This window comes from Hypanus sabinus, chromosome 17 (genome assembly GCF_030144855.1).
Source record: "Hypanus sabinus isolate sHypSab1 chromosome 17, sHypSab1.hap1, whole genome shotgun sequence".
Classification (NCBI taxonomy): Eukaryota; Metazoa; Chordata; class Chondrichthyes; order Myliobatiformes; family Dasyatidae; genus Hypanus; species Hypanus sabinus.
This window is the reverse complement of record NC_082722.1, coordinates 35,328,729-35,343,841: the sequence shown is the minus strand read 5'-3', so window position 1 is coordinate 35,343,841 and position 15,113 is coordinate 35,328,729. Positions and strand designations below refer to the sequence as shown.

General features: G+C 38.5%; 1 protein-coding gene across 5 annotated transcripts in view; it reads left to right on the top strand.

The window, feature by feature from the left end:
- Positions 1 to 15,113, top strand: part of fto (FTO alpha-ketoglutarate dependent dioxygenase) — a 342,469-nt gene that overhangs the window by 96,136 nt on the left and 231,220 nt on the right. For 4 of the 5 annotated variants that reach the window (XR_009516253.1, XM_059992819.1, XM_059992821.1 and 1 more), the window contains exon 7: positions 9,758 to 9,877. The exons of the other annotated variant lie outside the window; for it this stretch is intronic. Coding sequence is in view for 3 of the 4 variants with exons in the window: in XM_059992819.1 (XP_059848802.1) it covers positions 9,758 to 9,877 (120 nt within the window). In the remaining variant the exon portion in view is untranslated. The remainder of the gene's footprint in view (positions 1 to 9,757; positions 9,878 to 15,113) is intronic. 5 annotated transcript variants of the gene reach the window in all.

The window sequence follows — 15,113 nt, the reverse complement described above, 5'->3', positions numbered from 1 at the left end:
GATGGGCTAAAGAAGTGGTAGATTGAGTACAGTGTTGGGAAGTGTATAGTCATCACATTGGTGGAAGGAATAAAAGCCTAGACTATGTTCTAAACGGGGAGAAAATTTAAAAATCTGAGGTGCAAAGGACTTGGGCGTCCTCATGCAGGATTCACTAAAGGTTAGCTTGTAGGTTAAGTCAGTATCGAGGAAGGCAAATGCATTGTTAGCATTAATTTTGAGAAGACTAGAATATAAAAACAAGATGTAATGCTGAGGCTTTATAAGGCATTAATGAAGCCTCTTTTGGAGTATTGTGAGCAGTTTTGGTCACCTTATCTAAGAAAGGATTTGCTGATATTGAAGAGGGTTCAAAGAAGTTTTACAAAAATGATTCTGGTATTGAAAGGTTTATCATATGAGGAGTGTTTGATTGGTCTGGACCTGTACTTGCTGCAGTTCTGAAGAATAAGAAGGCGGTCTCATTGAAACCTATCAAATGTTGAAAGGTCTAGATCTGGTGGCTGTGGAGAGGATGTTTCCTATTGTGGGGTGTCTTAGACTAGAGGAAACAACCTCAGAATAGAGGGAAGTCCATTTAGAATGGAGATGGGGAGGAAATTTTTTAGCTAGAGGGTGGTGAATCTGTGGAATTCATTGCTGCGGGCAGCTGTGGAGGCCAGGTCATTGAGTGTATTTAAATCGGAGGTTGATAGATTTTTAATAATCAGGGTGTTGAAGGTTAAGGAGAGAGGGCAGGAGAATGAGGTTGAGAGGGAAATGAGTCAGCCATGTTGAAATGACAGAGCAGACTCGATGAGCTGAATGGCCTATTTCTGCACCAACGTCTTATGGTCTTAAACAGATTGATAGTTTATCCGGAAATTCATTGCCGCATGATAGCTTGTACAGTTCTACCAGCTAGTGTATTTTCTGTTGTCTGAGGAGCTGATGGAATCAGATATAAGGAAAAATCTTGCCTGATGAACTTGCTGGATTTCTTAGGAGATTACAAATAGGATAGATAAAGTGGATGCAGTGGATGTTATAAATTTGGACTTTCAGAAGGCCTTCAACAAGGTGCCACCCGTGAAGCTGCTTACCAAGTTAAGAGTCCATGGTATTACAGGAAAGTTACTGCTGTCGTTAGAGCACTGGCTGATTGTTAGGAGGCAGCGAGTGGGAATAAAAGGATCTTTTACTGGTTGGCTGCCAGTAACCAGTGGTGTTCTGTAGGGGTTGCTGTTGGTACCACTTCTTTTTATGCTGTTTTCCAATTATTTAGATGATGGAATAGATTGGTTTGTTGCCACGTTTGCAGTTCATATGAAGATTGGTGGAGGGGCTGGTGGTGTTGAAGAGACAGGTAGGCTGCAATGGGACATAGACAGATTAGAATGAGCAAGAAAGTGGCAAATGAAATACAATGTTGGAAAATACACAGTCATACACTTTGGTAGAAGTAATAAATGTGCAGCCTATTTTGTAAATGAACAAAAAATCCAAAAATCTGAGATGCTTAAGGACTTGGCAGTCCTTGTGCAGAGCACCCTAAAGGTTAACTTGGAGTTTGTGGTGAGGAAGGCAAATGTAATGTTAGCATTCATTTCAAGAGGTCTAGAATACAACCGCAGGGATGTTATCCTGAGGCTTTATAAGGTGCTGGTGGGGCCTCACCTTGAGTAAGATAGCTGACATTAGAGAGGTTTCAGAGAAGGTTCACAAGGATGTTTCCGGGAATGGAAGGTTTATCATGTGAGGTATGTTTGATGGCTCTGGGCTTGTACTCACTGGAATTTAGAAGCATGAAAGGGGATCTCGTTGAAACCTTTAAAATGTTAAAGGCCTTGACAGAGTAGATGTGGAAAGGATGTTTCCTAAGGTGGAGGAGTCTAGGACAAAAGGGTACAACTTCAGGATAGAGGGGCGCCCATTTAAAACAGATGTGTAGAAATTTCTTTAGCCAGAGGGTGGCGAATTTGTGGAATTTGTTACCGCTGGTTGCTGTGGAGGCCAGGTCATTGGGTGTATTTAAGGGAGAGATTCATAGGTTCTTGATTGGCCACAACATCAAAGGTTATGAGCAGAAGGTCAGGATGTGGGGCTGAGGAGGAGAAAAAAGGATCAGCCATGGTTGAATGGCAGAGTAGACTCAATGGACCAAATGGTCTAATTCTGCTCCTGGGTCTTATGAATGTGGTCCTAACACAGGCCAATAGGATTAGAGTAGATGGGGGGAAATGGTTGCCATGGTTCTTCTAGGCTAAAGGAACCATTTCTGTGCTATATGACTCTGTATATGCTTTGACTTGTGGTGTAGCACGAATTTCATCAGTAACTATGATGGGAACTAAATTCAGGCAGAATTGCTGTTTGAACTGGTGGGAGTGATTTATTAAAAAAACATCTAAACAAAACATTGAAGTGTATCTTCATTCATATGGTTTAATTGTATAGTAATATTTTTATATTTCATTAATCTTGTCAACATATCTCTTTGGATAAAGTTTTTCTGCATTGCTAAGTTTTGCAATAAAGATATCCAACAAATCTATAATCATAGTGAGTGGAGGACAGTACAATCTGGTTGGGTAATGAACCTCTGAGGTAAGAATTTTTGAAATCCATTTATATTTGACACCACTATTGGAATTTTTGTTGGAAAGGTTGGAAGCAGTAATTTTAAAAATACAATGGTTGCAGAGATTTTTTTTTTATTTGTTCAATTTTGCCTAAACACTGGATTTAAATACAGATGAAGTGTTTGGTTACATGTGCAATTGCATTGTGGGATGTTACCTGTTGTTTATAATGCGCTAGAACATACTGAACTCACTGACCATCTGCACCACTTTAACTGCATATGGTGGGTTGAACAAGCTAACCCTCAATATTTGACAAGCTTCTGATGAAGTGAGCAGGCTTCAAGTGGTGAGGAGCACTTCAGAGTCATATCCTGACATGTTGTCTCCTGAATTCCCTTACAGCCTTTGACAGATCACCAGCTGGCAAAGGCTTTTTAACTATGTTAAATCTCTGGTCAGGGACATTTTTAAAAGCTATTGAAATAGCTTTGTAATAAGTGATTACAAATAAAACACTCAAAAGCAATATAAAATAAGAAAATAACTTACATGTATTTCATTTTACTGTACAGAATCTGACACTTTAACCTATCAGGCTCATGCTGGCTTTCAGCAGAGTAATCCCATGGCCCACACCCTATCTTACTTCTCTGCAATCTATTCTCCCTCATCTGCTAAGCAATTCCACTTTGATTCTTTTTCTATTTGCCTTCCTTAAGTATAATTTACAGTGTTCAATTAACCTAGCAGAATATCTTTGAATAGTGGAAGGAAACCTGAGCTTCAGGTGAAATCCCAGTGGCCAGAGCTGTAAGGTTACAGCATGTGCCAGCTCAAGGTGATTGACCTCATTTGAAAGCACAAAGTCAAACATAAACGCAAACATATGCAACTGATAGTATTTTAAAACTGTTCACTCTAAGCATGGTAATGGTCACAGAAGTACACACGACTGACATTAGTTAGCACTTGTACAGTAACAATCCCCTGCCTCAACTAAGCAGCGTAGTGTCCCAAATAAATGAAGGAAATCTCAGCAATTTTCTTGGTAGTTTTTGTTCTTTAACCCAAATAAGCAGCTGCTCCAATTAACTGATGGTCCAATTATCTGGAATTCACTGTATTTTCATATACTACAGTGTAACATTTTCTCACCTAATCTTTTGACATTGCAGTGTTATTTTGATTCTGCAGGCATGTAGTCATTAAGAATTGGGTAAAATTAATCACCTAGTCAGCTGGTTTCTCAAGGATGATGGGACTAGAATTCCACTTGCATCACTTGATTAGCAAATTGGTCACTGCAGATACTCCCATTTATATAGGAGAGTGATATAATTTGTAAGGAGTTGATGGGAATTCAGGGAGAGTCAAGTGGGCTTAATGTCAATGGGTGTGTGATGGACAGTAGGGCCTGTTGGCATGCTGTGTCACTCACCTGTTATGTGTTGTGTAACAATGTCTGTGAAGGCCTCAGTGTCATTACCTAAATTGGTTATGCAGAATGGGGACAAATTTTATTATAGAAACTTTGGAAATAATTATTGAGGCATATTGGAAAGAATTATTATTGGAGTTCCAAACAACTAAAATTTTGATGTAACTGCACTAGAGTTGGTACATTTCTGGAAAAATCTAATTTCAGATAGGAGTCTTGCAGTCAGCAAAGACAGATACAAGAAATTCTTCAGATGCCAGAAATCTTGAGCAACGAACATAAAATGCTGGAGGAACTCCGAAAGTTAAGCAGCATCTGTGGAAGGAAATAAACAGTCAATGTTTTGGGCCAAGATCCTTCTACAAGACTTCATCAGGAGTCAGCAAAGAGACATTTTTGATGCCACTTTTGAATGCAGGCTAGAGAAGTGAATGGACATTAATCTTATCTATAATCATACATATATAGCTGGATCTTAATGAACTGCAACTGGTGGTTTTCTTGAGGATTGCAAGGGGCACTGTGTTCCTGACTCCCACATCTGTGCATTGCAAGATTCAAGAGTGAGCTAGTGATTAGAACTCAGCACATCTGACCTCCCAGTCCTCCACTGGACTCGGCACTGATTCTGAGGCTGTGGGGTAGCTCCGTCATGCTGAGTTGAGAGGCTGGGTACATTTGGTTTTGGACAGCTTAGTTTATTGCCAGATATATCTAGCTAATGAAGCATAATCCTTTTCATTTGAGTAGGGTGGCTGACCTGGACTGAACAAGCAAGTCAGTTTTCTTTCGTCAGTTCTTTTAGTTAACTTTATTATTAAATATTAATGCTTTTTAATTATTTAATGTTTTATTTAGAGTAAATTTATTATTTATGCTTTAAAATGTTTGATATTTGGAATTTATTTTAATCTGTCTCAACATTTCTATGTCTATAATAACCAGTGACTTGGTAGTTGGCACCTGCTGCCTGAGGCCAATTTGCCACTTGCATTAACAGGCAGATATATACTCAATGATCACTTTATTTGGTTTAGGAGGTATATAATAAAGTGGCTATTAAGTGTATTTCTGTATGATAGTGGTCTTCTGCTGTTGTAGCTCATCTGCTTCAAGGTTTGATGTGCTGTGTGATCAGAGATGATCTTCTGCACACCACTGTTGCAATGTGTGGTTATTTGAGTTGTTGTCATCTTCCTGTCAGATTGAACTAGTCTGGCCATTCTCCTCTGACCCCTCTCATTAATATGGTGTTTTTGCCCACTGAACTGCTGCTCACTGGATTTTTCTTTCACCATTCTCTGTAAGCTCTAGAGATTGTTGTGCGAGATGAAGAATTACTGAGATACTCAAACCAAAATGATTGGCATTCCACGGTCAGTCACTTGTATCACATTTCTTCCCCATTCTAAAGATTCGTCTGATCAATGACTGAACCTTTTGACTTTGTCTGCATGGTTTTAACCTTTGAATTGCTGCCACATGATTGGCTGATCAGATATTTGCATTAACGAGCAGATGTACATGTGTACCTAATAAATTGGCCACTGAGTGTACAGTTTTATTTTTCCCATTGAGCTGTTAAATGTTAGATAGTGAGGTGTGCTCCCCATTGAACATGATTAGGCAATTACTTATGGATCAGCTCATTTACAGTAGATTTGCTGAAAGTGATTAGTCTTGGTGTTGTGGCTATTCTTATACAGATGGAAAACTTAATCCATTTCATTTAAAAGCAGAATGCTTTTACCATGTTATGACTCTAAATTATTTTGTAGCATAAAACCATATTGAAATGATGAAAAGTATTTTCTAATTTTATCAGCTACTTGGGAGGGAAAGCCTACATGTGCTTTCAGAGACTCAAGTGTGTTCTTTTTCCCCAAAACTAATTCTCAAATTTGTTTTATAGGAATATAGCAGCAGGAGTTGACCATATGGTTCCTTAAGCCTGCTCTGGCATTCAGTAAGATCGTGGTTGTAATAATAATATGGAACAGAACTTTTATTTTGGTACCATCCTATGACAGCTTTGAGCATATATAATTACTCCATGGCCCTCTGGGATAGAGCTTTTCATAGGTTCACAATTTGAGAGTAGCTCCTTGCCATCTCAGTCTTCATACCCTGAGACAATACTACCAATTGCTAGGTTTCCACATTTGAGGAAAGATCCTAACAACAACTACACTGTCAACACCTTTAGAAGTTGTAGATAATTGGAGACGTATAAAGTCAAATTTTAACATCCCTCCCCCAGTGTATTTCAATGAATTTTGGTCTCATTCAACCGGAAAGAAGACCCATTTTTCTGCATCTTTCTTCAAAAGAGAACTCCTGTACTCTCGGATTCTATCTGGAGAACCTTTCCTACCTACATCTAATATGAGTATATTCTTCTTTCATCTAAATCATAGCACTAAATACAGTTATGTGTCATTTCACCAATAACTGTAGAGGTGCAGTAGAATAACCTACAAAAATAACTAAGGACATATCCTCATTGCACTCACTTTGAAAATTCATTGTGTGCGAAATAGTTTATGGCTTTGCAACCCTCAACGTGATTTGGCCCAATGGAAGGGGATGTTGGTAATGGAAAAGAAAGTGCTGATCCAATGGATGAAACTGAGAGTCCACTAATTCCTTTCTATTTGTTCAAGTGCAAATTAAAGTAGAGACTGAACTAACATCAGGCCATGTGTTGGTCATTGTTTAAACCTTGTTTACTTTCTTCTATTATGATAGCAAAGCTCAGAGCATTGGTATGCAGCGTAGTGTGGCAAGGGGGTTATGTCTTTTCCAAGGTGCTGGTTAAAGAGAAATTGGTGCTGCGCGGTTCAGTGACAGCAGTTTTCCAGATATAACTCCTGAAATGGTGAAACTGAATTTGCAAATTTCTATCCTTTCTCTCTCTTAATTTTCTAAATCAGTGGCTTCGTTATCAATGTTTTCTGGAATGCACTCGGTACTATACCATTTAATTTACCTCAAAATGTTGCATTCTTGTTTGTGTATCCTAATACACGTGCCATCACTCATAGAACAGATAGAAGAGATTCTAGAAATCTGAAGTAGGTCAGTTAACATTGGTAGAGGCAAAAAAAAGTTTGACCTTTCACCTGTTTAAATTAAATGGAAACATCAGCTGTTTTTACTATTTACGGATGCTGGCTGGTGTACTGAATATTTCTAATATTTTCTATTTTATTTCAGATTTGCAGCTTCTGCAGTATTTGAATTTATGATGATGTAATTTTCTGATTTGACATTGTTGGCACACTATTAAACAGGAAAAACAGCATGAAGTGACTAGATTATGTGTTTTTGTTGATATTTAGCATAAATGCCAAGTTATTTAGGACAGTAGCAACTTTTAGTAATACGGCAACATTTTCAAATAGTCTGGCGGATAGGAACGATTTTCCATTCAGTACCTCAGGCCTGTTCTATTGTTCCACTCAATCATGGATAGCTCATACCTCAACTCCATTGAAATGATTTTAAACTAAAACCCTTGATTATCTATCTTAAATAAATATGGAAATGTTACTTGATCATACTGCCAATAACATAAGAACTATTAGTAGATGCTTACTCATACGATTAGATCTTTGTAGGTTGTGATTTTACTTTTACAATCTTAAAAGCAGAAACTACTGAAAAAAAGAGATTTCTATAAGCAAGCACGACGAAGTCTGCAGATGCTGGAAATTCAAGCAACATACACACAATGCTGGTGGAACACAGCAGGCCAGGCAGCATCTATAGGAAGAAGTTCAGTTGACGTTTCAGGCCGAGACCCTTCGTCAGCACTAACTGAAAGAAAAGATAGTAAGGGATTTGAAAGGCGGAGGGGGAGATCCGAAATGATAGGAGAACACAGGGGGGTGTGGGGTGAAGCTAAGAATTGGAAAGGTGATTGGCAAAAGGGATACAGAGCTGGAGAAGGGAGAGAATCATGGGATGAGAGGCCTGGGTAGAAAGAAAGGGGGAGGGGAGAACCAGAGGGAGATGGAGAGCAGGTTATTGTGAGAGGGACAGAGAGAAAAAAGGGGGGAAATAATAAATAAATAGATAGATAGATAAATAAATAAATAGATAAATAAGGGATGGGGTGAGAAGGGGATTAATGAAGTTAGAGAAATCAATGTTAATGCCGTCAGGTTGGAGGCTACCCAGCCGGTATATAAGGTGTTGTTCCCTCAACCTGAGTGTGGCTTCAGCTTGGCTGTAGGGGAGTCCATGGATAGACATATCAGAATGGGAATGGGACGTGGAATTAAAATGTGTGGCCACTGGGAGATCCTGCTTTCTCTGGCGGACCGAGCGTAGGTGTTCAGCAAAACGGTCTCCCAGTCTGCGTCGGGTCTCACCAATATATAGAAGACCACACCGGGAGCACCGGACGCAGTTTATCACACCAGCTGACTCACAGGTGAAGTGTCACCTCACCTGGAAGGACTGTCTGGGGCCTGAATGGTGGTGAGGGAGGAAGTGTAAGGGCAGGTGTAGCACTTGTTCTGCTTACAAGGATAAGTGCCAGGAGGGAGATCAGTGGGAAGGGATGGGGGGGGGGGGGGACACGAATGGACAAGGGAGTCACATAGGGAACGATCCCTGCGGAAGGCAGAAAAGGAGGTGGAGGGAAAGATGTGCTTGCTGGTAGGATCCCGTCGGAGGTGGCGGAAGTTACAGAGAATTATATGTTGGACTCAGAGGTGGCGGGAGGATGGGGTGAGAGCAGATGTACGTGAAATGGGAGAGATGCATTTGGGAGCAGATTTGATGGTGGAGGAAGGGAAGCCCTTTTCCTTAAAAAAGGAATACATCTCCTTTGTCCTGGAATGAAAAGCCTCATCCTGACAGCAGATGTGGCGAAAATGGAGGAATTGCGAGAAGGGGATGACATTTTTGCAAGAGACAGGGTGGGAAGAGGAATAGCACAGGTAGCTGTGAGAGTTTGTAAGCTTATAGTAGACATCAGTAGATAAACTGTCTCCAGAGATAGAGACAGAAAGATCAAGAAAGGGGAGGGAGGTGTCAGAAATGGACCAGGTAAATTTGAGGGCAGGGTAAAAGTTGGAGGCAAAGTTAATGAAGTCAACAAGCTCAGCATGAGTGCAGAAAGCAGCACCAATGCAGTCATCGATGTAGCAAAGGAAAAATGGGGAATGGATACCTTATTAGGCTTGGAACATGGACTGTTGCGCAAAGCCAATGAAAAGGCAGGCATAGCTGGGATCCATACGGGTGCCCATGGCTGCACCTTTAGTTTGGAGGAAGTGGGAGGAGCCAAAGGACAAATTATTAAGAATAAGGACTAATTCTGCTAGACGGAGGAGAGTGGTGGTAGAGGGGAACTGGTTAGGTTTGGAATCCAAAAGGAAGCGGAGAGCTTTGAGACCTTCCTGGTGGGGGATAGAAGTATATAGGGACTGGACATCCATGATGAAAATAAGGTGGTGGAGGCCAGCGAACTTAAAATCATTGAAAGCATTTGTGACAGTAAAACATTGGTTTCTCTTTTGGGCACAAAGCTTTATAGATATTGGTGGACTTGATTAGTTTCTTTCTGATTTTCAACCTTGCTAGTCATTAATTAGGTTATTTAGAATACGCAGGTGATTGAGAATAATTTGTTTAATAAGAAAATGCCAATTTGAAATATCCAACTCTATAAAAAGAGTGTAATCTTTACACAATAAAATTTGTTGTGGTTAGACATTTCTTATTTGAAGGTTTCTTGCTACAGGTGGAGTTTGAGTGGTTGCGGCAATTCTGGTTTCAAGGAAAGCGTTCTGCAAAACTGTGTAACTGGTGGTTTGGACCGATGGCTGTGCTGGAGAATTCCTGGAAGGAAATGGAGCAAATGGTATGTAATCCTTTGTATTTTATTTGACCCAGCGTTTTCCTCATAAACTTTATTTAAAATAAAAGTACATTTTGTAGTTCATACTGATGTATTTTCATTTATAGATTGTCCCTGTACTTGAAATAATACAAACACATTGAAAATCAAATAAGAATCTAAGTGGGAAACAGTCCTCTTTAAACTCTTTGTTATTTGTAAGACAGCCATGTGACTTGGATGGAAAAAGTTTAATGTTAACAGACCTTTCAACAGACATGTATACAGTGACTTAAAAAAATCTCAGTTTTTCAAGTGCAAACACGAGGAAATCTGCAGATGCTGGAAATTCAAGCAACACACACAAAATGCTGGTTGAACGCAGCAGGCCAGGCAAGTCAAGTCAAGTCACTTTTATTGTCATTTCCACCATAACTGCTATGTCCAGTACATAGTAAAAATGAGACAACGTTTTTCAGAATCATGGTGTTAGATGACACAGTACAAAAACTAAACTGAACTACGTAAAAAACAACAGAGACAAAAAAAACAACTACACTAGACTACAGACCTACCCAGGACTGTGTAAAGTGCACAAAACAGTGCAGGCATTACAATAAATAATAAACAGGACAATGGGGCAGTAAGTTGGTGTCAGTCCAGGTTCTGGGTATTGAGAAGTCTGATAGCTTGAGGGAAGAAATTGTTACATAGTTTGGTCATGAGAGCCCAAATGCTTTGGTGCCTTTTCCCAGGCGACAGGAGGGAGAAGAGTTTGTATGAGGGGTGTGTGGGGTCCTTCATAATACTGTTTGCTTTGCGGATGCAGTATGTACTGTAAATGTCCGTGATGGTGGGAAGAGAGATCCCAATGATCTTCTCAGCTGACCTCACGATCTGCTGCAGGGTTTTGCGATCCGAGATGATGCAATTTCCAAACCAGGCAGAGATGCAGCTGCTCAGGTTGCTCTCAATACAACCCTTGTAGAATGTGATTAAGATGGGGTTGGGAGATGGACTTTCCTCAGCCTTCATAGAAAGTAGAGATGCTGCTGTGCTTTCTTTGCTATGGAGCTGGTGTTGAGGGACCAGATGATATTCTCCACCAGGTGAACACCAGGAAATTTGGTGCTTTGTCATATGTCCTGATGAAGGGTCTCGGCCTGAAATGTCGACTATACTTCTTCCTATAGATGCTGCCTGGCCCGCTGCATTCCACCAGCGTTTTATGTGTGTTGCTTCAGTTTTTCAAGATTCATTTATGGTCATAGAATGTGTAAATTTTACAACCTTGATTTACTTGCACATAAGTAGCCACAAAGCAAGAAAGCTGAAAGAACCCAATTAAAAGAAAAAAAATAAAAGACCAACACTTGATGCACAAGAGAGAGAGAAAAAATAAATCATTCAAACAATTGAAGCAAACAATGGCATTCTGAACCAAAATTCAGTCCTCAGATCTGATTTTAATTCTCATTTGATTGTTACTACTTTTACTCTTTTGCACATTTGGTCAAGGCTTAATATAACGATGACCCCTTTTAACAGTTTGCAATTTGGCAGTAATTAACAGCTTTTCACCTCAGTGTCCATAGGCAAGGTTTTGCTCAACAAGGGTCCTTGGCAATGGTCAGTGTAAATGCAGAATTTAGACAGCAGAGGACACTATTGCACCAATAGTTGCACAGGCGCAACATCGCTTAGAGATCAGAAAACAAACTGTGCCACCTTAACAACATGAGATTTTGACCTGTCAACCTGAAATGGTTTGCTCATATTGATGTACGGTCATCTATTTCCTGTGAACTTGTGAAATAGTGAGTTACCTTGACTGACAGGAGTAGATTTGAGAAGAAAATGCCAATGGTAGTTTTGGTTCAGTTCATATTTACAGGATGTGTAATGCTTCATATGCATAATTTAAACTGAACTAAATTAGCAATCTATGTAAGCAATATGTTAAATGGCTATATTTAGGTCAGTTTGTGAGAGTGAATGTAGCTTCTGAAGTTTCAAACATTTCTAGTTTCTCATAGATTTTGATTTCAAACTAAATAAAGCAAATTTAAAAGATGATTAAATTCTTTTCGAGATGTGGGTGTCACAGGCAAGGCCATCATGTATAGCTAACCAAATTGCACTCAAAAAGGTGAGCTGCTGTCTTGAACTGAGTAGCTTGTTGAGCTTCTTTGGAAAGCAGTTAAGACACACTGAGCAAAATTTGATTTGTGTCTCTATATGTTACTGGGTACAACTTTAGTCTGGATATTTGTGCCTCAATTTGAACCCTCCTGCTTCTACAAATTCAGCAATAGCAAATAAATTGATATAAATGGTAGCAATTAAATTGTTCCGATATTTCTTATTCACATTATCAAGAAGCTGATTTTAGAGTTACTATTGCAAATGTAACCAATGAGAATGGAGGGTTCAGTCCCTACACTGTATGGTATGATCTAAGTTGCACAGCTATACAGCAGTATTGAGAACTTTTGCAAGAATAAAGGCAATCAGTCAGAATGAATATACATCCATGGGCTGATTTGACATACATTCTTTCAACCAATTTATAACTAGTGTTACAAGCTGGCCGCAGGTAGCCTGTTTGTAATCTTTGGTGTAAAAGGTGAGTAGTTATTCGGATCAGAGCAAGAGAATAATAAAGGGCTACATCATGTACCTCTGACAGAAAGCTCAGTGTTAAATCAGGTTTAAGTTTTCCTGACTTTAACTTTGAAAAGTTTGCACTTAGTCTCTAATGATTACCACGGGAGACCTCTGTTGACAGAAAAGACTGGGATGTAGATACTTTATTTTTGTTTGTGTATATTTACTTTGGGATTTTGACGTAAGGGCTTGCGTTGCTAAAGAAAATGTGGTGCTTGCACACAATGTTGCTTGCCCTGGAAAACTGAAGAACTAGTATCATTTCCATGGTACCTTTAATAACATTTTAATGACTAATTTAGTAACAGGATTATTCATGTAAATTAGTTTATTTCATTTTTCTAAGTCATGTAGTTCTGCAATGATTTTTTAAACACGAGTAATAGAAAGTTCTTTATTGGAGATTAGAACCTAATTGTAAATGCTAAAAACAAGAGGTTTGCAGAGTTTGTTTTCTTTTACAATGGACAATATGACAATTGGTCTTATTTTCTCTGAAAATTCTAACAGTTGCCTGTAAAATTGTAAGTTGTTTCAACACAGAAGTGGATGCTCTGTCTTGCCTCATTGTGAGTGCTTAGAGAGGAAATGGTATAGCAATCATTTTCAGCAGGATCTCTGGGTACTGTCTGTAAAGAGTACACCACTTTAGATGAGTTGCCACATTATGCTGCCTATTATATTTTTAGTGCATTATCCAGATTTGAAATGCATGCTATCTAATTTAATTTTTGAAAAGTTAACCCTAAGAGTCATAATCTTTTTCACCGTTTTAAAAGCAGATGTCTTTGGAAATTGATCACCAACGACACCATAAATATAAGGCTTTTGTTGGAGGAGTCCCTGCCACTGGTGGCATTGAGGGTTTTATTTGAAACATTGAAAGGATTAATAAGTATCCTTACAGTTTATTAATTCAGCCCACTTGCACTGTCACTGAGAATTTCCTCAATGCCTAATGGGATTCCAAGAATGAACATTTGGACAAAAAAAAATTCAAGAGGATGAGAAATTTAATTGTATTTTTGAGTCAACAAGATTCCTCCGAATCTTAAAAAAAATATGCCCCACTCATGAAATTAACAAGTTAAAATAACATCTGTGTGTCAGAGTGCAATACATAATGACTGATATAATATTTACATTGGACATCGATTTTACCATGTTAACAGTTTGATATTTGAATGTTGGTTTGCTATTTTGTGCTGTGAAGATTTTGGTATGCCTTGAAACAACCAGTAAGATGATAATTTGAGCAAAGCTACAGTGGCCATGCAGAGCTCTGTATTGGCCGTGGCTCTCTAACAAGCATTTGGTACTTTTAAGCAGACTTTCATTAGAATAAACCATTATGCTAATCCAGTGAGTTGCAATGTGATAGCCACATGCTGCTTTACATGCTTATCTTCTATTTGTGCTACAGGAAAGGTTTTAAAGTTCACCATCTCTATTATTGACCTACATTTGCTGAAATTTTAAAACCATCATCAATCAAACATACCACTGCTTTTTCATATATCAGTCTCCGTACAGCCTATAGATTGCTTCAGTAAAGTCAGTTTTGCGAAATGAGTCCTTATTATATTCAACTGTACAATAAAGGCAGGTGGTGTTGCCAGCCACCATGTAGAATATTAAGCAGCCGTAGCTGTACAGGTTTATGGATATATGAAAGAAATAAGATAGAAATCAGGGAAGTAAAATAAGAAATTAGTATAAGGTGAATATTAAAATATTGGGAGTCAATTAAGTGAAACAAAGTGCCTGTAAGCTTTCATTTGGCTGGATCTGAAAGGTAGAGATGTAATTTAAGTTAAATACACCAAGTTGGGAAGATTTTTAACTGGAAATTTCATATACAGGTTATGGTTTATATCGTGGTGTAAAACTGATGGCATTTTGACATTTTAAATATAATGAATAGAAAGATTAGATAAAAGTAGGTTTTATTTTGGTAAATAAATTGCAGGCTTATTTACACAGATAAGAAATTGTTTTCTTCATTTAAATTATTTTTTTAAATGCAGTGAATCCTTCAGAAGTAATTAGTACTTTCTGTAGAATCCAGGGAAGGAGGTGACCATATACATTTCGGCTTCACAAGCCCTACATGGTGCGTCTCGATTATCTTTTGGATCCTGAGTTTTCTTGACGTTTTGCTGAATGCAAACATGCTTTCTGTCACCTAACATCTTAAGGAACAGTGTTTGATGAACTGCAGTGCCAAATATCAGGGATAATTTCAACGGTATTCTGTAGATGAACTATAAAAATAGAGCTGGAAAACGAGGCCAACATATTACTCTAGTACCCCTGAGATAATGAGACATATTGTTTTAAATGTTATTGGTCAAACTCAGATATGGCTCAATAGATCTTGTAGTAATTTTAAGGAAGGTATTTGGATAACACTCCACTCCCTTAAGCTAATTAAATTCCTTTTTAAACTTCTTAGTATTTCTTAATACTTTTTTCTGATTTTGAAGCAAAATGAAGTTATTATGCAGTCTTTTTATTAGCATTTTAATTCCATAACCTTAAAATTATTTTTATAGGGGTTAGGATAGAGATTTAAACTGGACAAGACTGCATA